General features: G+C 40.7%; 3 protein-coding genes and 1 pseudogene across 3 annotated transcripts in view; 1 reads left to right on the top strand and 3 right to left on the bottom strand.

Annotated features, from left to right (window-relative positions):
* LOC145500997 (uncharacterized) overlaps positions 1–24,595 on the bottom strand; it is a 383,300-nt gene extending 358,705 nt beyond the window's left edge. Inside the window, exon 1 of the mRNA XM_081480569.1 lies at positions 21,620–24,595. Within this exon, the coding sequence (XP_081336695.1) occupies positions 22,967–24,595 (1,629 nt within the window). The 3' untranslated portion in view covers positions 21,620–22,966. The remainder of the gene's footprint in view (positions 1–21,619) is intronic.
* LOC145501576 (uncharacterized) lies at positions 2,481–5,957 on the top strand. Its single transcript, XM_081481023.1, has one exon. The coding sequence runs from the start codon at positions 2,481–2,483 to the stop codon at positions 5,955–5,957; it is 3,477 nt and encodes a 1,158-aa protein (XP_081337149.1).
* Positions 5,995–8,682, bottom strand: LOC145501078 (uncharacterized). The gene has a single exon (XM_081480637.1). The coding sequence runs from the start codon at positions 7,660–7,662 to the stop codon at positions 6,793–6,795; it is 870 nt and encodes a 289-aa protein (XP_081336763.1). The 5' UTR covers positions 7,663–8,682; the 3' UTR covers positions 5,995–6,792.
* Positions 8,774–20,216, bottom strand: LOC145501070 (uncharacterized; annotated as a pseudogene).
* Positions 24,596–24,786: the final 191 nt, after the last annotated feature.

Genomic DNA, 24,786 nt, shown 5'->3' with positions numbered 1-24,786 from the left:
GTCATGAGGTTGCCGAAACATCGGGAGATTATATCATTTGTTTTTACTTGTCAAAGTAGGATTTGTTGATAATTAGGGTTTCACGAGGTAAGATCTCAATAATGGTACATTTCACGAGTAACAGCATTTGTTTATATAGAAAACAATACCACAGCTGTAGATCTTGATATTTGGTACTATTTGTAAGGGGCTGACAGATTGTAGAGCTTAATTGCATGGTACATGTAATACGTGATCACATTCCTAATTGGCATGCAAATCAAGATTTTTGCAGCTTTCTTGTGTTATAACAATACAATTTATTGATTAGGGTTTCACAATGCGAGATCTTGATACTTGGTACATTTTGTGAGTGACGGCATTTGTGCCAGATCTTTACGCTTAATTGTATTGAGACAAGTGACCACATTTGAACCAAGGCAATGATCAGTTTTGGCCTGTGTTTGTTTTGTTTAATGTTATTGTTTTCATGTTGTCACACCTTGATAGCTAGTACATTTTGTGAGTGAGGTGATGGCATTTTGACTTGGCCATGCACACTGGAGACCACATTCACACCAAGTGACTTTGTTTCTTAAAACACATTTCATTGTTTTATTCAAAAATGGAACTTTTTAATTTAGATTACACAATGTTTGATCTTGATGGTTAGTACTACATGTCTTTGCCAGTGACTGAGAGATGGTAAAGCTTAATTGGACTGTAATAGAGTGACCACATTCGTAATTGGCATGCAAATCAAGAGTTTGGCAGCTTTCTTGTGTTATAACAATACAATTTATTGATTAATTAATTAAGGGTTTCACAATGTAAGATCTTGATACTTGGTACATTTTGTGAGTGACAGCATTGGTGCCAGATCTTTACGCTTAATTGCATCAAGACGAGTGACGACATTTGAACCAAGGTGATGATCAGTTTTAACCTGTGTTTGTTTTCTTTGCTGTAATGGAGTTGGCCGTTAATTTTGTATTGTCAGACCTTGATAGCTAGTACATTTTGTGAGTGCGTGATGGCATTTTGCCCTGGCCATGCACACTGGAGACCACATTCACACCAAGTGACTTTGGTTCTTAAAACACATTTCATTGTTTTATTCAAAAATAGAACTTATTAATTTAGATTACACAATGTTTGATCTTGACGGTTAGTACTACATGTACATGTATTTGCCAGTAACTGAGAGATGGTAAAGCTTAATTGGACTGTAATAGAGTGACCACATTCCTAATTGGCATGCAAATCAAGATTTTTGCAGCTTTCTTGTGTTATAATAATACAATTTATAGCTTGAGGGTTTCACAATGTGAGATCTTGATACTTGGTACATTTTGTGAGTGACAGCATTTGTGCCAGATCTTTATGCTTAATTGTATCAAGACGAGTGACCACATTCAAACCAACTCAATGATCAGTTTTGGCCTGTGTTTGTTTTGTTTAATGTTATGGTGTTGGTTAATTTCATATTGTCAGACCTTGATAGCTAGTACATTTTGTGAGTGTGTGATGGCATTTTGACTTAGCCATGCACACTGGAGACCACATTTACACCAAGTGACTTTGGTTCTTAAAACACTTTTCGGTGTTTTATTCAAAAATAGAACTGTTGAATTTAGATTACACATGTTTGATTTTGATGGTTAGTACTACATGTATTTGCCAGTGACTGAGAGATTGTAAAGCTTAATTGGACTGTAATAGAGTGACCACATTCCTAATTGGCATGCAAATCAAGAGTTTGGCAGCTTCGTTGTGTTGCAAATTACAGTACAATTTACTGATTAAGGGTTTCACAATGTGAGATCTTGATACTTGGTTCATTTTGTGAGTGACGGCATTTGTGCCAGATCTTTACATGTAATTGTGTCAAGATGAGTGACCACATTCAAACCAATGCAATGATCAGTTTTGCTAGCTAGTACATTTGTGAGTGCTTGATGGCATTTTTCACTTGGGCATGCACACTGGAGACCACATTCACACCAAGTGACTTTGGTTCTTAAAACACATCTCGTTAGTGTTGTATTTAAAACTAGAACTTATTTAAATATTTAGATTACACAATGTTTGATCGTGATGTTTAGTGCTATTTGCCAGTGGGTGTTACAAAACTATTCATTTTTCTTCCATCTTTTTCAGGCATCTCAAGGAAATTCATTGAGGCTTGGCAACTTCTATTTGAAATAGAAATCTTTTGGGTAAATGAGCAAATCGAAACATTTTGAAACATGTGACTTGCCAATTGACATGTCAATTGTGTACATGTATCCACCAATTAGAGCCAAATCAAAGAATAACCAAAAGCACAGGAAAACAAATGATAATTACCGTTGTGGCTTGCTGATTTTTTCTTATCTGATTAGCTTTTCCCCATGACTATTTGCAATTTCGAGATGCATGATTGTATATATTTTTTGTTTGTAGTTTTGATTCACACAGTTCATGTAACAGGATGAATGGATGCTGATACTAACTGCATAATGGCAGGCGGACGTGCCTTGAAACTATCCATGGTTCTTTTAGTTTCTCTGTCGCTCTTCTCGAGTATTTTTAATCTCAGAAGAGATCTTCGTGTCCCAAATGTACCTGGTCATCGCAATGTGATCATATCAGGAGCTCCAGGACAAGAACCAACACGAAACAACCCACTGCTAAGTAAGTTTACTCTAACGAGCGGAGGCCATGTTGATTTCATGCGACTTAAAGTAAAGAGATACTTTGGTCTCCGGGTCAGCCGCTATCCCAACACCGATTCTACATTCCAACTACGTAGATTAATTATCAGTGGAGACATTTGTCGAAACCCTGGACCCTTACCAAAACCGAGCTGCCAGAAATGCTTAAGAACGATAGCAATAAATCACCGATCGCTTACGTGTTCGAACTGTGGGTGCATTTACCATATGAAGTGTGGAAATGTTAAACCAAGTGATTTTATTCGCATCAAAGAGAACACAATTAGCTGGATTTGTCGACAGTGTACTTGGCAAACCGCGGCTTTCAGTGCCAGCAGCCCCAAATCCCAACCTTCCGATGTATTCTCATCGATCAACAACTGCCTCTCAGATCATCCTGGTCTGAAAATAGGCCACATCAATGTTAACAGCCTAAAGGGAGAACTACCCGAGATTCGCATGTTACTGCTAAACGCTAGCCTGGACGTTCTAGCTGTAACTGAGACCAAGTTGGCGAACGACATTACTGATGATGAAATCAGAATTGAGGGTTACTTCACAATCCGGAAAGATCGCGATAGAAATGGCGGTGGTGTTTTAATGTACTACAAAGATTCTTTGTCAGCCTACCAAGAGGTTAGAATGCAAGTCCCTCATACCATCGAAGGTGTTTGGATAAATGTACGAAGCCAATCGCAATCATGGCTATTTGCTTGTGTGTACAGACCACTGCTTGATCTCTCCTTCTACAATACGTTTAATGTCATGTTAGAGGAGGTTTGGTCTACGCAAAAAAACATAGTAATCATGGGCAATTTAAATTCTGATTTGTCTCTAAAAAGGCAAGAAGGTGTCGAATCTCACCTCGGTAGGTGCCTAACACGCATATTAAACACTTATGGCTTAAAATGTGTCATAAAAGAACCGACCAGAATATCTGACAAAGCACAAACATTAATCGACCTGATAATTGTTAGCCATGCGGAGAGCATCACAACAGCTGGAGTCGCCCACCTGGGAATATCTGATCACAGTTTTGTCTATGCAAATTTGCGAATGAGAAAGAAGAAAAATCCATTCGTAACGAAAACCGTAAACAACTACAAGAAATTCGACCAGCAAAAATTTAAAAACGACATCGAATGTGCCCCTTGGAGTGTATGCGAGATTTTTGATGACCTAGAGGATCAAGTATGGGCATGGCAACACATCTACCAGGAAATTGCGTCTAACCACATCTCAACCAGGAAAGTCAGAAAGAGAGAAAACAAATTGCTGTGGATAACTAACGAGATAAAGAACGAACAAAACAACCGTTACCGGCCGCTAAAGCTCTTTAAAGTTAACAAAGATCCAACAACCTGGAGCTCGTATAAAGCCGCTAGGAACCGTGTAAAGAAATTGATCCATAATGCGAAAATTTCATACTGGAGGGAACAATTTGCTGACACCGACAATAGCAAGAAATTCTGGCAAGTGGTAAAGAATGCACAAGGCATCGGCACGAGAAAACCAATTCCACCAGTCTATGACAGGGATAATAACATCCTAACAAACGATTTCGACAAGGCCGAAGCTATGAATGATTACTTTGCAAGCATTGGAACTCAGCTTGCTGAAAAGTTTGACCACGATGCCATGACTGCTCAGCCATTCGAGACCATTTATCGTATAACACCCACCATAAACCAAATTGGCCTGTCCGAAAAACACGTTAAGCTGAAACTCTCTCGGATAAAACAAAAAACAGGGGGTCCTGACAAAATAACGTCACGTGAAATGGCGGAGGCAGGCGACACCCTCTTTGAAGGTCTCTTCAGTATATTTAAGAACAGTATTCAACGCGGCCTCCACCCGAGTAACTGGAAAATTGGAGAAGTAATCCCAGTTTTCAAGAAGGGGTCCAAGTCAGATTGTGCGAACTATAGACCTCTGACAATGCTAAATTTAAACAGCAAAATCTTAGAGAGTATTGTTTGCGACTCTCTAGACAATCATCTCGAGATGCATAGCCTTGTCCACTCAAACCAATGGGGGTTCAAGAAAGGAATCTCCACTGAATCATTACTCGTCTATCTCACTGAAACATGGAAAAAGGCAATTGATACTGGCCACAAAGTCGGAGTACTATTTATTGATTTCAAAAAAGCTTTTGACACTGTCGACCACAACATCCTTCAACTCAAATTATCAGCTGCAGGAATATCAGGTGGTTTCCACGAGTGGATCGTAAGTTACCTCTCAAATAGATGCCAATTTGCCACTGTAAATGGAGTAAGATCTGGGCTGCGACCAGTCAATATTGGGGTCCCTCAAGGTTCCCTCCTAGGTCCTAGACTTTTTGCAATTTATGCAAATGATTTACCCAACTCGTCCGCAACCGGATTTATTCATATGTTTGCCGACAAGACCACCGTGTATTACATTGGGAAGGAGGTTGAAGAAATAGTGGATGCGTTAAACCGAATATTAATTGATTTTAAAAGCTGGTGCGACCAAAATCGCTTGACTGTTCACACTGGCAAGACGGAAGCAATGTTAATCTGCAAACACGCATTTGTCGGCCCTATGAGACCACTGATGTTTGGCAACTCATACATATATTTCACCTCCAAATCTACCTGCTTGGGTGTTGTAATCGACCACAACTTGAACTGGAAACCTCAAATTAAAATGCTCCACTCTAAATTTGGAGGAAAACTAAAATTCCTAAAGTCTATGAAAGGACGGCCTACCTGTGTTCTTGAAGAAATCTATTACAAAGGCATTGTTCCAAGCATAACCTACTGCATTGCCGTATGGGGATCCTGTTCATTGTCTTCATTTAATGACCTAGAGCATTTACACATAAAAGCTGCAAAACTAATCCATAAACTCCCTAGTGGAACTCCTGATTGTGACGCCCTTAAAGGGGCTAAATGGAAGCCATTGAGTTACATCTACAAGCGGAGGCTCGCATCGATAATGTATCAGGTGCATAATGATATTCTACCGGAGCAGCTTACGGTCCTACTTGGAACCTACACAAATGAGACTAGTTACAAATTAAGGTGCTCGAATGACTTCTCGCTAGCATGTTATCATAGTGAACTCGGAAGAAATAGCATAAGGTATAGAGGCCCTATAGTGTGGAATTCCATCCCAAAATTCATAAGAAACATTACTTCTCTTCAGCTTTTTAAAGAAAAACTTAAACTAGCCTCAAAAACATTAGACCAAATACAGTTCGAGAAAGAGGCGTGCCTTATTAAATCTAAGAATAATGCATTTTTATATTTTTAAAACACTCTTTTTATACTTAATTTTAATAGAAATGTAAATTTTAAGTCATTTTAAATTATCTTTTAGTAGCTTTTGAATCCTAACGATGTATTTTTAATAATTTTAGATTTTAGTTTTTAGGTATATATTTTATGGCAGGTCCACACCAGCCCTCTGGGTTGCCAGATGCAGACCTGCCTCATCAAAAATATATGTATGTATGTATGTATGTATGTATGTATGTACAGGGTTCACTTAAATTCTGAATTTACTGCTTATATACAGGCTTATATGTGCTTATATACTGCTTATATATATGGGCCATGACTGATTGCATATAAAGATATTTACAATACCACGAGGGCCACTGTAATAACAAAGTTGTAGAAATTCTGTTTTGGATTGACAATCGAACAAGAGACTCTTAATTTCTATCGTGATCACGGGTGCAAGCAATAATTAATGCTCAACTTAATGAACGGCAATCATATACTTTTTCACTAGATTGCAGTTCATTAAACTGATTTCTATAAATGAACATTTCTGATGATCAGAGACACAGCAATTTTTTTTTCCCCCTCTTGTTCAAATTTGGCAGTAGCAAATCTGGAAAAGAATCTTTGAACAAGCATAAATGAACATGGTCCTCCCGACTGCAACTTGTTTTTGAAAACTTTGACAGGATTCCCATAGCTATTTGTGTCCTCGTCGGGTACATACCATCTTATGCAAGCAAAGTAGTGTGTGAGATGATCATTTCCCAGCTTAATTGAATGGCGAAAGTAATCCTGTGCAGTGCCAGCAGACACACAGAGTGTTTCTTTCAGGACTTGACCATTATTTGCAGGCCAGGATGCTAAAATTTGGCCTCACCGTATCCCTCTTGGTTGCAATTTAGACCCAAGGTGGTAGACCAAATCTTTATAGAGCCATACTTGTGTATGCTTTCCACAAGATCACTTGGTACAATATCTCTGTTTGCGTACATGTTTGGTAAACTGATTTTGCCATCTGGTGATGCAGCTGACACAATGTTATTAAACTTGTGATCTGTGGACCAGTCTGAAGGGGACATTTCTTCACCCTCGTTGCTTCCCAAACTTGTTGGTAAACATAAATGCAGAAACTCATCTTGATACATTGTGGGTAGCGTCATATCTTTCAAATACCTTGACATTAGAAATTGCCTCATGAGCTGTAGTTCCACAGATCTTTTGTTTGTCTGTGTGCTGCCCAAAATACCATTGAAGCTTTCGAAACTAAAGCACCAAAAACTCGTAACCGGTCCATGGTCAAGTATGACCTCTTTCAAATGGTTATGCAGATGCATATTTGGTGTAATGACATGCTTGCCGTACAAATTTTCGACTGACTTGCAGAACTTCAGGATCAAACCGTCGGCAATGTTCAGGTTGGTTTTGGAAATAGCCGACTGGCAGAAGTATTTACAAGGTAAAACAAACGTTTGCCAGCATCTGAAATGATCCTCCAGTAAGATACCTTTAAGGCAATAAATAGAGTATATTGGTGTCCAATTTTTCCATTGTTCAGCCGTATATGAACCTGAATTACTGGTTATTTGGGTTGGGAGCCTACCGATGTCACCAGGTACTTCTAATGATTTGATTCTGTCCTCAATGTCTTTCAGTTGACTCGGGGAAAATAATTTCATGTCGTTCCTCAGATGGAACATCTTTTTCGCTGTCCCAAGAAAAAGATTGTGCATTGGATCAACAGGGCAAAATCTTATAACGTCGAAGTAGTCAAGATCAAGTAAGATGCTATAGTGCGTGATACCACTTTTTTGACCCAGCAAATTTTGCTGGGCTTTTGTTTTGCACTTAGCAATTTTGACAGCTTGTCGACGATGGTCATCATTAGTACGGGACCTCCACAGATTTTGATCAAATCCGGAATCCCATTTTCCTCCCTCTGGAAAAATAAGTGTTGCTACATGTTTTGGCAACTTGTCGATTGTTCACCATCGTAAGGCAGGAATTGTATTTATACAGCTTTGTACACTTGGGGCAAACCACAAACTTATTAGAGTTATCTCTATCAAAATTCAGGAATTGTCTGACGAGGTAGAGTGATCCAGAGAAGCTCAATATTATCTTCTCTTTTATGCCCAGAACCTTGAGCCATGAGACGAGGAACCGAAGCAACCAAGCCATTCCATTATCACTCAGATGGCAAGTCGCTTGCCAGATAAGCAGAAAATAAACAAACCAAAAGATCAGTGAATTCACGTTCTGTAATGATGTCTGCTGGTGCTGAAACTCGGGAAGTGGCGGGGCACTTTCTATGTCTCTGGACAACATCTTGGGTAGTACCCCGTTCCAGATTTCTTCAGACTCACAATCGGAACTTGACTTCTTGTCACTTTGGTGATCATCACTGTTGCTACCACCCGCAGCTGTATCATTTTGGTTGTCGTCTTCGGACTGAAACGAGTACAGAATGATGAAAACAGTGATCAAACCGTGGCTCCTGATCAGTAACTCCGAATTTATATATGTAAAACAATTAAATGGAAGGGGGTTTAAATCAAGTTTTAAGGTCATTTTGGCTACTACAGACATCTACGCCATCGGTCCCCAGAATGATTCATTTAGTCCCGGTAGAGGGGAGGTGAAGGCATTGTTTTCTCATCAAGGTTTCTTTCTGTAGGTTTCAAAAGGAGGCATTTTTTGGAGACTTAACACACCCGCTAAAATGCGAAGCTGCTTCAAACATATCCAGGAGATCTAAACGAATCTAAAATTACTAACCTTCATCGTCTGGCGAACTTGATGTTCCAGAATCTAAATTGCAAGACTCTACTGTAGATTGCCTGGTGCTATTGGATAAAACCGAGTACCTTTTCCTTTCGTGTCTTTCGTAGGTTGAACGTGATACGACATCATCACAATGAGCACAATAAACATAACCTTTAGCTTCATCGAGCACGAACACAGGGTCTGTAATTCTCTATCGGAAGTCACGAGCTGTGAAGTTTAGTGGGACAATATCTGCTTTGTTTAAGGTTCACTAAAAGTTAATTAAAGATTGATTAAAGTTCGACTATGTTTACCAACTTTGATGTTCTAATTTAAGATGTCAAAAGAGATTATATGGATTTTAGTTTACTTTAACTCTTCCTTTAAGGTACAAAACCTTAAGGTCCGTTTTGGAATTAAAAAAAGATCGCATAATGGCAACCTAAATTTTTTAGTTTTTAAAGTTTAACTTAAGGTTAATTAAAGACCGATTAAAGTTTCATTGAACCTTTATGAAGTTTATTGTCATATTAAAGACAACGAAAGATTAAGAACAGCTTTCAGGTTCCTTCTAATTATTTCTTAAGGTCACCAAAATTTGTGTTTTTGTCCCGTGGAGATAACCGTTCTTGTCGTATAGCCACTCATCGTACAAGAATCTGCAAAAGGCATGTCCAATGTCCAGTTCTCACTTCATGGGGTTATTTATACTTGGCTTGCTGTAGTTGACAAAATGAACCAAAACCAAACAAAACCAAACCAAACCAAACCGAACAAAACCAAACTGAACCAAACCAAACCGAACCAAACCAAACCAAACCAAATAAAACCGAAACTAGATGAAAGAAATGGTTACCTTGTTATCAATTATTGTCCCGTTTTAAACGATTTCTTATTCAAGTGTTGGGAAGCCTGTGCCTCATATAGGGAGGAAAACAATTCGCCATGTTCCTATTTTCCACAAGTTCCTACAGAATGTAAGTTTTAGCCAAATCAGTGTTTGAAACTCCTTTGTTTATTTATTGCTCGTATATTTTCCATTTAGTTAATAGTGGGAAGGTTTAGAAGTGTATGTGGATCTGACCTGTTTTTGAGAATGAATTGTGGATTTGCAACTACAACCTACCCAAAATAAAGTTATAATCTTTGTAATCAGTCTTTTAATAATACTTAAGACACTGTTGCAACAGTAACAAAATGGATCAGAACATCAACAATTACAACCTTAAGCATGAGGTTTACGCCAAACGAAAGAAACTTATATCAATATAGCCTGTAGGAAAAAATCTCTTAAGAGCAAATTCCCACAAAAATCAAACAAAATTCAACAATTAAACAAGACTTACCTGTAAGTTGAAGTTTGATTAGAATTCTATCTGTCACCAAGCACTGAGGGATTACGTGAGATAGCATTGCGCCTGCGTGAACTCAGTTTTTAAAGCACTTGCCATGTGTGCAGTGGAAAATCCAGCACCAAGCCACAAAGGGGTTGGGCATGAAAAACCTAGGGCGGACACATAATCCCTCAGTGCTTGGTGACAGATAGAATTCTAATCAAACTTCAACTTACAGGTAAGTCTTGTTTAATTGTTGAATTCTATTCTCTCACTGCACTGAGGGCTCACGTGAAACTTCAAAGCAACTGCACACATGAAACCATTTGAACCATATGCGAGGTGGTTTATTAGTTAATTATTTAAGTGACAAAATGCTGTCAGCAAAACCACTGTTTACATCAAATGGCTTGTTGTAAAACCTAGCAAAAGTGGTGGCTGAAGACCAACCAGCAGCTGACATTATCTGGTCTAAAGGTACAGAGCACAAACTGGCTTTAGATGTCTCAGGACTGTTCCTACATCCCATGTTTCTGTGTATCTTGATACTGTTGGTCTGGATTCGAAGACTCCTTTCAGAAATCTTGTGACTGTAGGATGAGGACCAAATCTAATGCCATTTACAGGTTTTAGTATACAGGAGAGAGCCGATCGTGCTGTATTCAAAACACTGTGACCAAGACCTTGGTCATATAACTCGACAAGGAAATCTAAAGCTTGGGAAATAGAGGGATCAACCCAACTGACATTTTGGCTATGACAATACTTGGTCCAGCACTTGATGTATGAAACATACTGTTTACGTGTTCCCTTCCTCCATGACTGTAAGATGATGTCCAAAGCTCGTCTTGAAATTCCCTGTGTTTCAAGGGATCACCTGATACTCCGCAGACCATCATGGTCATTTTCTTGACTAGAGGATGTGTGATTTCCTTCCTTGCTGGCATTTGAAGAGTGTCTGACTTTTGTGGCAGAGTCCTTGGAACATCCGTTATCATGCGTAATAGTTGTGAGTACCATGGCGGAGTTTCCCCACATAGGAACAATTATGATGCCCTCTGATTTCTCCATCGCTATTTTCTGTAGACATTGTGCAATCAAACTAAATGGAGGGAAAGCATAGAACAAATGATTACCCCAAGTGATTGAAAAAGCATCCACATAAGTTGCTTCTGGGTTTGGTTTCCAGGATGCATAACAATCTAATTGCTTGTTTAGCCTAGAAGCAAAAAGGTCTATGGTGGGTTTCCCCTATATGTCAATGATCTTGCAAAATAAGCGAGGTGAAAGCATCCACTCTTTATTATCACTGAAAATCCTGGACTCTCTGTCTGCATGGATATTTTCTTTCCCTGGGATATGAGCTGCAGATAACCATATCTGTCTGTCCATGCAAAATTGCCAAATGTTCTTAGCAACAGAATGGCACTCCATGGAGTGTGTACCCCCCATAGAGTTAATATAGTTTACCACAGTGGTGTTGTCAGAATAAACCTGAATGTGTAGAGTGCTCCTTCCTGCAGAAGGCTTTTAAGGCATATAAAACAGCCATTAATCCCAGACAATTTATATGTTGCAGGGTTTCTTCCTCCTTACATCTACCCCCTGTTTTTGATGTACCCATCAATGCACCCCAGCCATCATTTGAGGCATCAGAGTACAAAGTGATGTTGATCTGGGAAGTAGGTATACAGATCTTATAATCAGCGTTATCTATATTGTCATACCACCACTGTAATTCCTGTTGGCTTTCTGCAGATAGTGTCATATGAGCAGAGTAGTTCCCTTTGCACTCTCTTAGGGCAGTTGTTTTATCATTCTAAAGATGTCTATAAAAAGGGGGTCCATGCAATACACCTGGAAAGCTGGACACAAGCAGGCCAATTACCTCTGCAAGGTCATGAATTGTCATATGTACCTTGCAAAGAAGGTCAAAACATTTTTCTTTTATGTGATTCACCTTCTCTGGTGTTAAGCTAACTGTCATATTCACTGAGTTAAGAACAAATCCTAGAAATATAAGGACTTGTGTAGGTTGTAAGACTGATTTAAGGGGGTGAATAACAAACCCCAGCTTAACAAATAAATCAGTTGTGTCAGTGATGTTATCATGGCATTCTCGCACAGTATCTCCCTGTAAATACAAATCATCAATGTATCCGACATTCAAATGCCCTTTACATGTCAGGGTTGCATAAACAGGGTTTAACACCTTTGTGAACAATTGCGGTGCACTAGAAAGTCCATTTGGTAAACAGGTGAATTGAAACAGTTTTCCCTTCCATTGGAATCTGAGGAATTTTTTGGTATTCCTCATCAATGGGTATTGAATAATATGCATCACGCAAGTCAACAGATGCCATATAGCAGTTTGGCTTCGTGAGCCTTATAGCTGATCGCAATGTGTCCATCTTAAAATGATGGTACTCAACATATGCATTGAGCTTTTTTAAGTTAAGTATCAACCTATGTCCACCATCTTTTTTAGCTCTAATAAATATGGTAGAAATGTATTCTCCTCTACAGTGACTTGCTTCTGTAATAACACCCTTTTTTAAGAGTTTTGAAATTTCCTCCTCAATGATAATCTGTTCTTGAGGGGTAAAATTTATTTCCTGTGGCACAGACTCCTGTTCAGGGAGTTGGGCAAATTCTATTTTGTAGTGTTGCACACTATCAAGAATAAACTGATCTGAAGTTAAACAGTGCCACTGGGAAAAAACTGTTTCAATCGTCCACCTATGTTGTCATTAGACACAAATAGGGAATGAGCTCTTACCTCAACATCATTTGTGTTAACAGGGTCTGTAGCTGTGGCCTTTGTTTCGGTTTCCCTTGTTTTGGTTTCCTTGTCTGGTTGGGGTTGGTAGACTGTCGATCGTTGTTTCGATAGCCTAAAAAAGGCCTCCTGCTACGATTTCCATGTCTCTGAATCATAGTTGCTGAAATTCCTCGTGTTTCTGGGGTCTTAGCGTGATCTCTGTGCTGACCCATGATTTGTCACAACTTTCTTTCCAACATGGTTGACTTCAGTCAACTCTTTCACTTCCTTTGCTAAATCATCACCAAACAGTTGGTCGGTGATAGTAACAGACAAGGAAGATGGACATAAATGTTTGTAATCACTATTTAAGTCTGGCTTCATCAGCTCTTGACGCCTCTCCACTCCAAATTTGCATTAGCTATCAGGGCAAAAGCATCAGTGGCTTCCAGGAGTATTTCATTCCCCGAGGGAATTGAGGACAGATTTCCGGGCAACTTGTTTACCGCAGTTGTCAAGGCACATGGCTATGACAATTGAACAAGGAAGTTTGCACTTTCTGCAATTTCACATCTTGTGAGCGTACTGCTGGGCTCAAATTATCCCAGACTGCTTGATTAGTAGGTTTTGGCAGTTTTTTGGGCAATGATATTTATTCATCTTGTCCTGAAACTTTTCTTCAGATAGCCCATTCTTGAGCATTGAATCAATTACACTCGCAAGCTCGCAGTCAACCTCAGCAATCATTTTTTCTTTCAAGAGATCTTTGTTTTAGGCTTTTTAATACCCCACTCTTTCCTTCATTAGAGGCATGAGGGGCTCTATTGATAAGCATTTCAATTTCTGGGGATTTCTCCAATATTTCCTCATCAGACTTTTCCGGTAGTTGTTCACAGCGCTTCTTTGCGGGTGGTTCACCAACCTTGTGGTCTTGTGTTCCCACGCTCTCTAGCACACTTTCCTTTTTGGGAGCAATTTCTAACTCTCCTTTAAACATCTCAAACGCCTCAGCAATGGCACTAGCCGTACTGGTAGACGTTGCTGATAGTGTTTGGTTCAGACTATCAAATCTTTCTTGCATAACTGTCAACATGAGCTGCATATCAGCAGAAACACGAGAGGCGCCATTTATGGCTCCACTCTCTGTTGGTCCTTTATGTTTTCGGATGTAGAGAGGATATTCTCCATCGGGTCTAGCTTCCTCTTTCTCCCCGAATGCTCTTTAGTCATTCTTTGTTCTCGTGTATTGACTTTAGTACTTTTTTCCTTCATCTCAAGAAGCAAATTATTGCTACCTGATAATATAACACCGTTCGCTTTCAAAGGCGGCAACACACTGAGTTTGCGCAGGCACAACGCTATCTCACGTGAGCCCTCAGTGCGGTGACAGAGTAGAATCAAATTTCTTTGGCAAGGCTAGAAAATTCAAATTCTCGTCTTTTGCATATAGCTAGCCCCTAGCATGAGTGCAAACAGGCTGTAGTTTTTTCCTTGAAATAGCTTTGTCTTTCCAAGAAAAACAACATTTTCGATTTAACCTTCAGACTCAATTTCATGCAATTTAGCGATTCCCAACTGGGCTGAAAATCGGCTGAAAATCAACCATTCATTCAATTTTCATTTTGCAACCATTGAGCGCAGAAAAGTTGTGATACAAACAGCTTATTGCAGAACTATTCCTTGTCTGAAGAAGGACAATTTCAAGAATATTGGATTAATCTAATTATTTGATGGTAAACAAAACCAGAGTGTTCTCCAAAATTGAGTTAGTTAGTCGGTGAAAAGAATTGTCATTTCGACCATGTGTCATGTCTCAGAATTCCACAAGATTTTAGATTCTAACTATACTAGGATAGGTCTTTCAATATATGTAAAGTTTAGTTTGGGCAAATGATTAGGCACTCGTCAAAAAATTATTCAAAATCGTTCACAAAAGACACCAAATCATGCCAGCAGCTACCAAGTGCGTGACCAAAAGTATCATCAGCATATCGGCATTTAATACTTCAGTTCGAAACGTCAGCATTACCAAGCAGTATAAATGACATATGCATAAAAATGACATGTTCACCTACTTCAGTTTGTTGTATCCTGAATTTTGCAAACTGATTCTTTCCCTGCATATCTTGTCAGTACTCATATTCGACTTTGAAGAAAAACAATTACTGTCTCAAGTCCCATGTAGGTATTATTGGATGTATCATTCTATCTGTGTTATTTGTGTCGTTTGATTAAGCCAGTAGTACCTGCTAAAGCGTTATTCCATGTGTGACTTTCGGGTTTCCATTTTGAAGACATTTGAAAGGCCTCTATTTTGACTGAAGATGTTTATCTGAGACCGTTGCATTACAACATATTTCACATGGGGGTGAGGTTCGGGATTTCAGAGCTTTAAACAGAGTTACTTTTCTTTGTTTGAATTTTAAGGCACAAAGACCTTGTTAGTGTGTAACATTTTATTGCTTTACCTAAGAACGGAGACCCTGAATTAGAACATCGAGATATTGGAAAAATTCTAACACTTTTTCTTTCAGAAATAATCCCCACTCTACCCCTACCCTGTGTGCAAAGACTTTTGCTGGACAATATGCAAATAACAGACACGGAGCAATTGAAGATGGCGGCTTATTTGTTATTGCTAATTACTGGGGATTTCTGCCTGAAAGCAGGTTGAATGATTGTATCAAACAACAAAACGGAAAATGTAGGAACATCTACATGGGAACTTGGTAATATTGAGTGATTTGGGGATTCAAATTCACCAGACGAATGCATACAGGTTATGCAAACCTAATGGAACACCATTAAAATGGCAGGATGGGAATGTTGTTTGATAGTCAAGGCATGATAACTGAGCTAAGGTAACATGAGGACCCGCATAGGAGACTTCTCTGTTCACTGTTGGAAGCCATCGTTGCTACAGATGCCATATGTAATTATATCTCGAAATTACACAAACATGTGAAATTGAATTAACTACTCAGCATAAGTGAATTTGATCTCTGGTTACCTTTTTCAACACTCGCAGCATGCATTTTATTTTGAGCTAAAACACACAACAACAGTTAAAAGCGCTTTCAAAGCTACTATTCACCCAGCAGAGCTGTTTTAATTGTACACAATCTAAATAATTTTGTTCAGTGCACAAACAACTTTGCATGCAGACGGCCTGATCGTGGCATGCTGTGAAGTCGTGCCATGAATTGGTCTGAATTACTTCAGTAAAGAATGCTTTGAAACTTCTATTAGAAACGTAAGATCCTAGCATTATTCCAAAGGAAAAGATGTCCCTTGTGGTGCTTTGACCAAAGGGATCGTATTGAAAACGTCATTTCTAGAACAAGGAATAGCATTATTTACACGAATCAAAATGTGTGAAAACTAGAACTATGTGCAAACAAAATGTTATTGTATGATTTGCAACATGTCTCAACAGTGAGGAATTGTCCCAGCTGCTTGTTCGTTGGACATGTAGAACAACAAATTCGCGAGTAGTACACCGGATCATACCTCAGCTGCACAAAAGGTACATTGATGACATTGTTGGAGCAACGTCATGCCGGAAGCCTTCATTCACATCATTTCTAACTTCCACCCAGCACTTCAATTCACATCCAGTATTACTGACACGGAACTACCCTTCCTGGACTTCCCTCGAGCATGATCTGTGTAGGGTAACAACCATCCGTCGTTCAGACACTCTGAACGGGTCCAAACAGTGAAAGGTGAAAGAACAGTTGATAGAGTGCCTGTGGTCCTCACATACCACCCCTTTAACACCCAAATTAAACGGTATCTAATTCAGAACTTTTGCATTCTATCAATGGATCTGCAAACGTGTGACATCTTCCCACGAGCACCTTTTGTGGCATACAAGTGCGACCTCAGCCTACGAAACATGCTGGTACGCTCCACCAACAACTCCTCAACTGAGCAGCCTGGGTCATGTGCATGTCAACGCTCTCGTTGCAACACCTGTGAGTACATCAATCCTCTCACCATGATACCAGGTCCTAAATGCACCTTACCATTCGAGAACATTTTACATGTATGTCGGAAAATCTCGTGTATTGCATATCCTGCCACAGATGCTCTCATCTCTACATCGGTGAAACCGGGCAAAGCCTTAGAAGTCGATTTGGTGAGCATTTGCGAAGCATACGCAAGAACACTCCTGAATTTCCTGTGGCCCAACCTTTCAACTCTACGGGCCAAAGTATCACAGATGTCCAGGTGCATGGTACGCGTTTGTGTAGTGGCACCAACATCCAGCGAAAACAACAGGAGATGAGGCTGATTTTTCGGCTAGGAACAGTGCAGCTGCATGGACTAAACATAAACTTCAGCTACATTTAAACAATGCACGCGCAATTTTTCTATGTGCGTGCACCCATCTAATATAGTTATAAATCTACTGCGTGTTTTAACAGTTTTTTTAACACTGAAGAAGGGTCATATACCCGAAACGTCTGTGTTTTCATGAACATATTTGACACTTTCCGATATTTATACATCCAGTATCACTTCAATCGTTTTTAACCAAGTGTCACGCATCAGCAACGACTTTTTAGTCTACCAATATATTGATTATATATACCCAGTAACTTATGCAAAATATCCAGCACACTAATTACATTTTATTTGGGAACTTTTAAATGCAGTTCTGGTGGCTCTGCAATCATTACAGCCTGAAATTAAGTTTCAAAGGAGTAAACCTCCATGCAAATCCCATAGTCCACAACAAAAAGATTAATATTCAGTGGTTATCGTACTAGTTTTCTGAGATTGGAACAACATTTCTAAGAGTTGAAACAATGTGATTTGCGGAAGGCCTGTCCTCAGGATGGTCACAATGCAAATAACGGAAGTCACGATGCAAATAATTTCGGTGAATAGATGAGAAAAGCTTCTACTGGAAACAGACAACTGTAACATTCTTCCAAATGAGAAGATATCGCTGGCTGGGCTTTGCTTTTTTCCTTCCCTGACTTCTGGTGCCAGGTAATCTGCACTTCTCTTGTAGGCATTCAATTTCACGATCTCCTCGCTCTTTCCAAGTCGATAATCATGAGACGATGATGTTCGCCTTCTCACTGAATAATAACATTGTTGGACTTTACATCATTGTGCACAATTCCCCTGTCATGAATGTAAACACTTTTGCCATTAACTGCTTATTGAAAGTTCTTTCTTTTGCTACTTTGTGGAGGGTAATACCCTCTTCCCCTGTCCCATGGAACTGCATTACAAGGGTGTAAGGTTCTCTCTGAGGCATTACACCAAAAAGAACCGGCAGGTTTGGGTGATCTCCCAGCATGCGCAGCATTCTTCCCTCGTGCAGCACCTCTTGCTTGCATCCTTTAAATTCACTTGTACTTGATGCACCATGCATTTGATCTCCTTGACTACTGCCTTCATGCCGCAGTATCGGACAAGACGTTTCCAAATGTTCTAGAACTGATAGGACTTTCCTTTACTTTGACCAGCAGAGACGTATCAAGTTCTTTGACAGCCTCTGGCTTTCTTCAATCCTCTGCATTCTTCCCAACCCTAAGATTTCGTGAAGACAAAGGGATGACTTTGTGTGGAAACCTCTGGTCATTTCTTCAGCTTTGCCAGTGAAAGCAATTTCTTCCCCCTGGTAAGAGTACCAGCGTCCAGGGCCTGCTTTTCACTGATAACTTATTTTTAGAAATGAAACCATCTGGCCTTGCACGTTCACCTTCGTTGATAGTTTCCACCTTCCTCCTTTTACTGACACTGACCTCATCCTGAATACTCTGACGATAACTTTCATTGGGGATAATCAGTTGTTGTATCCTTTTGCTGGCCACAGTTTTTCCATCCTCATTAGACTCTTTTGCATGGATTTCAATATGGACAGCGTCTTCTTCAGGAGTCTTCCCAACAAAAGGCGCTTGATTTTTCGCCCATTTCTCCTCTCGCTTCTTTCTTCTTTTCTCTTCCATTCGCCTTTTTTCTCAATCTTGCTTCTGCTTTTTTTTTCTTGCTTGGAATGTGGGCGAGAGCGATATCTACCCTCTTTCAATTGACCTATGTTGGACATGTCCTAACGAAAAATGATTTCACAGGTATTGGCATACTTTTTGTAACTGGGGCCGCAGTCTTAGGTAAGTTAGGTTGGGTGAAATCAACTGGCTTGTGGGGGATGAGTTTGAGAGATTTTTTGCAGTAGTTTAGTATTACAATTAACTATTTAAATAAATGCCCTTCGCAATTTTTTGTTTGTTTGTTTTTGGGGGGAGGCTATCAACTCCTGCCTCTCCTATTGCTCGAGGATTAACTTTGATTCAGAAATCTTGGCTTCTTAGCTTGCTTTGTTGTTGTCCCCTGGTGATCGGCCGAAAACGGAAGTCAAACCATCTTGACAACGGAAATTGTCAAATCTTGCACAAAGCCAGAGAGTCACATAGGTTTGCCTTGCCTTTCTATCTCGAATTAAGCCTGTCAATTTATTTTTAACTCCAAAGTGTAGAGTTTTCCAGCTTCGTTCTTGATACCAGACTATTGGCCTTCTGGCAATGATAATATATCGGAGTTCTCAAATGTTCCTGGTTTTTCTCTTAGCTTTAACACGGCAAACAAAACTGCAAGTGCCCAATGATTAAGAACTATTGTATTAGAAGGGGCAACCAATCAGCAATAAGGTGAATAAACTGCAAACTATAACTGGAGTAAACACAGTTACACAATCAGTGTTTCACTCGAGAAGCGATATGTCGAGTTACGCGACGAAATGCCCTTGATGTATAAAGGTGTTCAAAACTTTTTATTCCTTTGAGAAGCATGTTTGAGAGAGGCATGAGGACATAAGTGAGGACACAGTTATTCCGGAATTCTTCGATCAGGAAGGAGTACTAGCATCTCTCCCTATTCCACGGGAAGACCTCGACCAAGAAAGCAAAGGGGGATACCAGATGTGGCTGGATGGTATTATTGAACGAATGAGTTCCACATCTCATCCTCAACTACCAGGTAAACTAAATGATATTTTTTAAATGAGATCAAATCATAACAGAAGTTGCAAGCTTTTTTTTTAAGGGGGAGGTGGGATGGGGTGTTTGGGGAGAATGGAATCATTAAGCCAGCAGCAGTTCAATGACACAGTAGAGAAGACCTGTGTCTGCAATGTTCAATCACGTATTCCTTTTCTTTGCATGGGAGTAATTACATTGCCTTGCGTGATACTGAAGTCAAATGGAAAATAATAACTCATCCCATAAAACTGCCACAATGTTTGTGTTCTCATGCAACATACACAAGCTTTGCATGACAAGTCAAATAAAGGCCTTGGAAGGGTCTAAATTTAGCTTCTTTCCCTTACAAAAACTTTAATAATCGTAGTTATAACACTAATTTGTCCTGTCAATGCAGCCTTGTGCTACAGTGCAAATACTGAATGGCCCTTAAGGGTTTCAAATTAAGCTGTTCTCCATTAAAAAATTGCAGGGATTGCTTTTTGACCTGGTATTTAATATTACTATAAGTAACAAAATCATATTGTTTGTGAACATATTGAATATTTTGTTTTTGTTTTTTTTCCACGGAGATGGGTGAAAATTGATAGCCACCAAGTACCAAAAAGTACTTTGCATACTTCATTGGCTCAATGAAAGCACAAGTGAATAGTGTGAGACTGGTTTGCCACAAGTCCCAGCCGAGCTACCAGAGTCTCACAGAAAAAAATTCTTACAAACTCTTTGACTTTGATAACTTCCTGGAAGCCCTGGATGAAGGGGAGGTGTCATTTGACCAGGCCATGCTGTTTTGTGGGAACAACCCCGCAGATGAAGGTAAAAGGAATACCCCCTTTCTGCTGAGGTCGAAATTGCTCATGTGAAGAAGAGAGTACATGAGCATGGGGTCAAAAGGTAATGTCCGTCATCGAAGACCTCCCTGATAGTTGGACATGGGGAAGGTAGAGCCACAAGGGAGGTTGAATTGATATGGTGGCCTGCCTTGTATATAAAATGTCAGAACATGGACAGCTGGTAATAAGATTTTTCCTTGAGAAATGTGAATTTTGATTTTGTTTTTAATGATTTAACAATGTTAACTCTTAAAGCAAATGACAGATCTTTTGATAAATTGAAAAAATATTTAGGAAGGATATTTGCAAAAAAAAAATCCTGTAGCCAAGGTATTCACAATTTCACAAAAAGACTTGTATGAATGAATTGGTCATGTAAAATCAACCATACAGTCAAGGCTGGGGATCATTTGCATTTCTCGAGGACAAATCCTATTATTATCTGTCCATGTCTCAATTGAAAAGAAAATAATACACTCTTTTTATTTTATATGAATATATTTTAGAAGAATATCAAGGCTGAAATGTGCAAAATTTTAAGAATATTTAAAGAGTAAACCTGAGGTTGAGATTTTGGAAAGGATAAATTTGTAAATACAATACAATTATATGTTTTTAACTAAACCATATAAAATTATTCCCGCCCCACCTCCACCCACTCCTCGACGTTGACCGTTCCACAACGAGTTACTCTGACAGACGCGACGACACAGACAGACGGTACGGGGATGGTCAGCGTCAGGGTTGGCATCCACCTGTTCTGCCCTGTCACGCAGTACAGGCCGGTGGATGTCAGCACCCAAACAGGGCGTCTGCCATCCCAACACAGATGTTCACATTCATTTTAGACATGCATGCACCATGCATTACCATACGCATCATACGTACGTCATACGCCCATACATTCTCTTTGTAAATAAATTTTGTAAATAGACGTTCATATTAGTGTATGTAAAAAAAATAGCCAAAAAAAACAATACATAGACCAAAAAAATCACATTATTGTAAATAGTTTCAATTCAACAAAGTTGAATTTTTGTAAATACCTTTGTAACTAGAATTGTCAAATAGAAGATATTAACTTAAGACTTATTTTTTGTAAATGTCACTGTACAAAACATTGTATATATTTTAACCTCTGTAAAAACAGCCATGTAAATACGTCATCGTTGCTTTAGACTTAGGCTCGCCGCTTTATGTCTCCCGTCAGGGATCAAACACGAGTTGGAGTAGCCAATCTCCGAGGAGTGCCCCACGGGAACATCTAGTGTCTTTACAGTCTAAGTTTTTAATTATTTTTGGGGTACAAGAGGGTGTTGATGCGCAACTTGCGGACAGGACGTCCGTTAGGCTTTCTGGGCAGTTTGTAAGCCCCGGTCTGTCTAATCGCCTCTCACACCCAAAGCCAACTCCACCTCCTCGTGGTGCACCCTGGGTAGCCTGGCCTTGTGGCTAAGGTTAGCAGACGGAGCTCTGGCTGAAAGCTGGAGGGGTTAATCATCCCTTCAGGAGAAAATTGCCTGCAATTAAACACAGTGGGACAAAGAAGATGCAAGAAAACGCGACAGCAGTCATAACAGATGTGCACAAAGATGTAGCCCCTTTAGTCCGGCCTCTCCCCTTCAGACCTGTACAGGTCTTTGGTTCATGAAGGCACACAAGCCTCTCAACCACGACAAGGTAGGACTACTGTGAGAGGAAAAAATGTAATGATGGTTTCCCAGTCCCCCCCTTGCCGTATCAAACGGCAAGAGTACTACCCAGAGACTGAGCGTGTTTGTGGGGCACTCCCCGGGGGTTGGCTACTCAGCTCGCGTTTGATCTCTGACAAACTGCTCAGTCCCCGGAGGGTATCATCGGGTCACCAGCCCGACTCATTGTCGCCAGGAAATATTTACAATATTTACAGTTTTATGTACAGTTAAAATATTTACAATTCTATATACAATACTATTTACAATAAATAAAAATACTTTAGTTTGCCATATGTTACAATTCTATTTACAATGATATTTTACAGAAGCTCAGCTTGGTTGAACTATATTAGGAATTTCAACCTTTTTTTGTGATTGTTTTGTTTTTTCAGGAAACACAACAGTGGCGCCAATGAAGAGCACAGCATCTCCTTCATCCTCAATGAGGCAAACTTTAACTGGAGATGCAGTGTCATGGGGCGATTACCTCCTGCTTTTGAACAGGTTCTTCGTCTTCTTGCAAACTCGCTACAAGCCATCAGGCTCCAGGAAACACAACGGTGGCACCAATGAAGAGCACAGCACCTCCTTCATCCTCAATGAGGCAAACTTTAACCGGAGATGCTGTGTCACTGGGTCACAGACGAGCGATTACTTCCTGGTTTTGAAGAGGTTCTTAATCTTGTTGTAGACTCGCTCCCAGCCATCATGCTTCAAGATCGCATTCAACTGAGGGTGGTCGTCCAAGATCTTTCTGATGGATTTGGTGGACGGTAACGATGTGAATTTCGAGAACATCCATTGGAAGAGGACCGTTTCCTCCGGTTTCCAAGCTGCCCGTCTTACTGACTGCGACCGGGCTGATCGATCATCAAAGTTACTTAGCCAGTGAGACACTTTTTCACTGGTATCTGCATTGGAAACGGGCAGAGTACTGGTTGACGTATTTCGTGCCAGGTAGTTCACAAAGTTGGTGGCTTGCTTCAACCTGGCTGTGGTGATGCAAAGCGGGGACAGAATGGTGACGCGAATGACCCTCTTCCTGACCTCCTGCATCGTTATGGTTTTCCCACCCTCAATTTCTTCGCTAAAGACCTCTTCAAGCTCCTCCCGCTGCATGGCAGTGAGGCTGGATGGCCCAGAAGCATCGCTGGATGGCACTATGACACTGGTAGAGGCCTTCGAGTCTGCGGCTCTGTCGGAGGTGGCTGGCATTGCGCGTTCTGACGGCAAGGGAGGCTTCTCGTCTGGGGATCCCTTGGCTGTTTTGCCCCGGAAATGGGCTTTTTCTTGCAGGTCAAGGAGGCGTTGAATGATGTTCACGGCCTGCACTCCAGTGGTTGTCAGGTTTGGCCTGGTATACCACTCCTGTGATGTTTTCTTGCTATGCGCAAGTACGTGCTGCAGGATAGCCTGTTCTTCGGGGCTGCAACGGTCGAGCATCTCCGTTGTTATCAACTTGCGCATGTCCACAAAGGCCATGTGCCCAGCCAAGTTCACCCCACGCCTCTCGACAAAAAACGTTAATCGTCTGCCGATGTTGCCCTCTCGGAAGCCAGTGCCCTCGTTGGTGACGAAGAGTGCCTGTTCGTCCTGGCAGGCGAAGTGTGGGTGGATGTTGCGGCGGTACACTTCCATGAACTCGTGAAGTTCTGGCAGCATTGGGCAGATGGCAGGCCCGTCCTTAGCTCTTTTGTGTTTTACCACCAGCATCACCTTACAGCCATTGTCCACCTTGCCCTTCTCGTACTCCTCCATTGTGGCATTATTGAGGGGGCCGGGGCGTGTTCCAGTGTCTAAGGAGAACCGGGTAAGGAGGAACTCTCTGACGAGAACGAATTCGCTGTTGGTCAGCTCCTTACCCTTCCCAGCTAGCACGAGCAACCGGATGGCATCGTTGTAGCAGCGGCTCTTCTTTATCTGCGCCAGTTCATCAAGGGTTAGCAGTCCCTCCGTCTTGTCGAGAATGCGTTTGTTCTTGAAGTGGTAGCTCTTGCTGTCCACCGTCGAATGCCAGCCCTTGAGGTCTTTGAGTACTGTGGCGAAGTGGTCAATGTGCAACGGATGGAGGGCAGGAGCATTCTTGTTAAATCTCTTGTGGGCGACGAAATGCAGTAACTTCTCGTAGGACGTCAGATAGGAGATGAGCGTGTCTGGCTTTTTGGTGCCTGCAGTGAGATGTGGTTTGACCCACAATCTCCAGACAGCATCTCCCTTGTGGTCCAGCAAGCAGAGGATGTCGTCTCCCTCCGGGTCGATCTGCTCCGGAAGGATCCGCATCTAGGCGGTGTGTTGGAGGCGGACAGATTGTTTTTTGTCTCCTGCCGACGGTCTGGATTGGTAATCGTAAAAGAGTACAAGCCATTTGTGCCTGTTGGTCCCCGGGTTCCTTGCCGTGAAATACTGCACCGCGCTTAGGTGGGATGTGTCCGAGGGTTGGTCTTTATCGTCCTCAGACTCATCGCTGGAGG

The sequence above is a fragment of the Orbicella franksi genome, chromosome 10 (assembly GCF_964199315.1).
Source record: "Orbicella franksi chromosome 10, jaOrbFran1.1, whole genome shotgun sequence".
NCBI classification, from domain to species: Eukaryota; Metazoa; Cnidaria; class Anthozoa; order Scleractinia; family Merulinidae; genus Orbicella; species Orbicella franksi.
The sequence above is the reverse complement of the archived record's forward strand: the minus strand, read 5'-3'. Positions and strand labels throughout refer to the sequence as shown.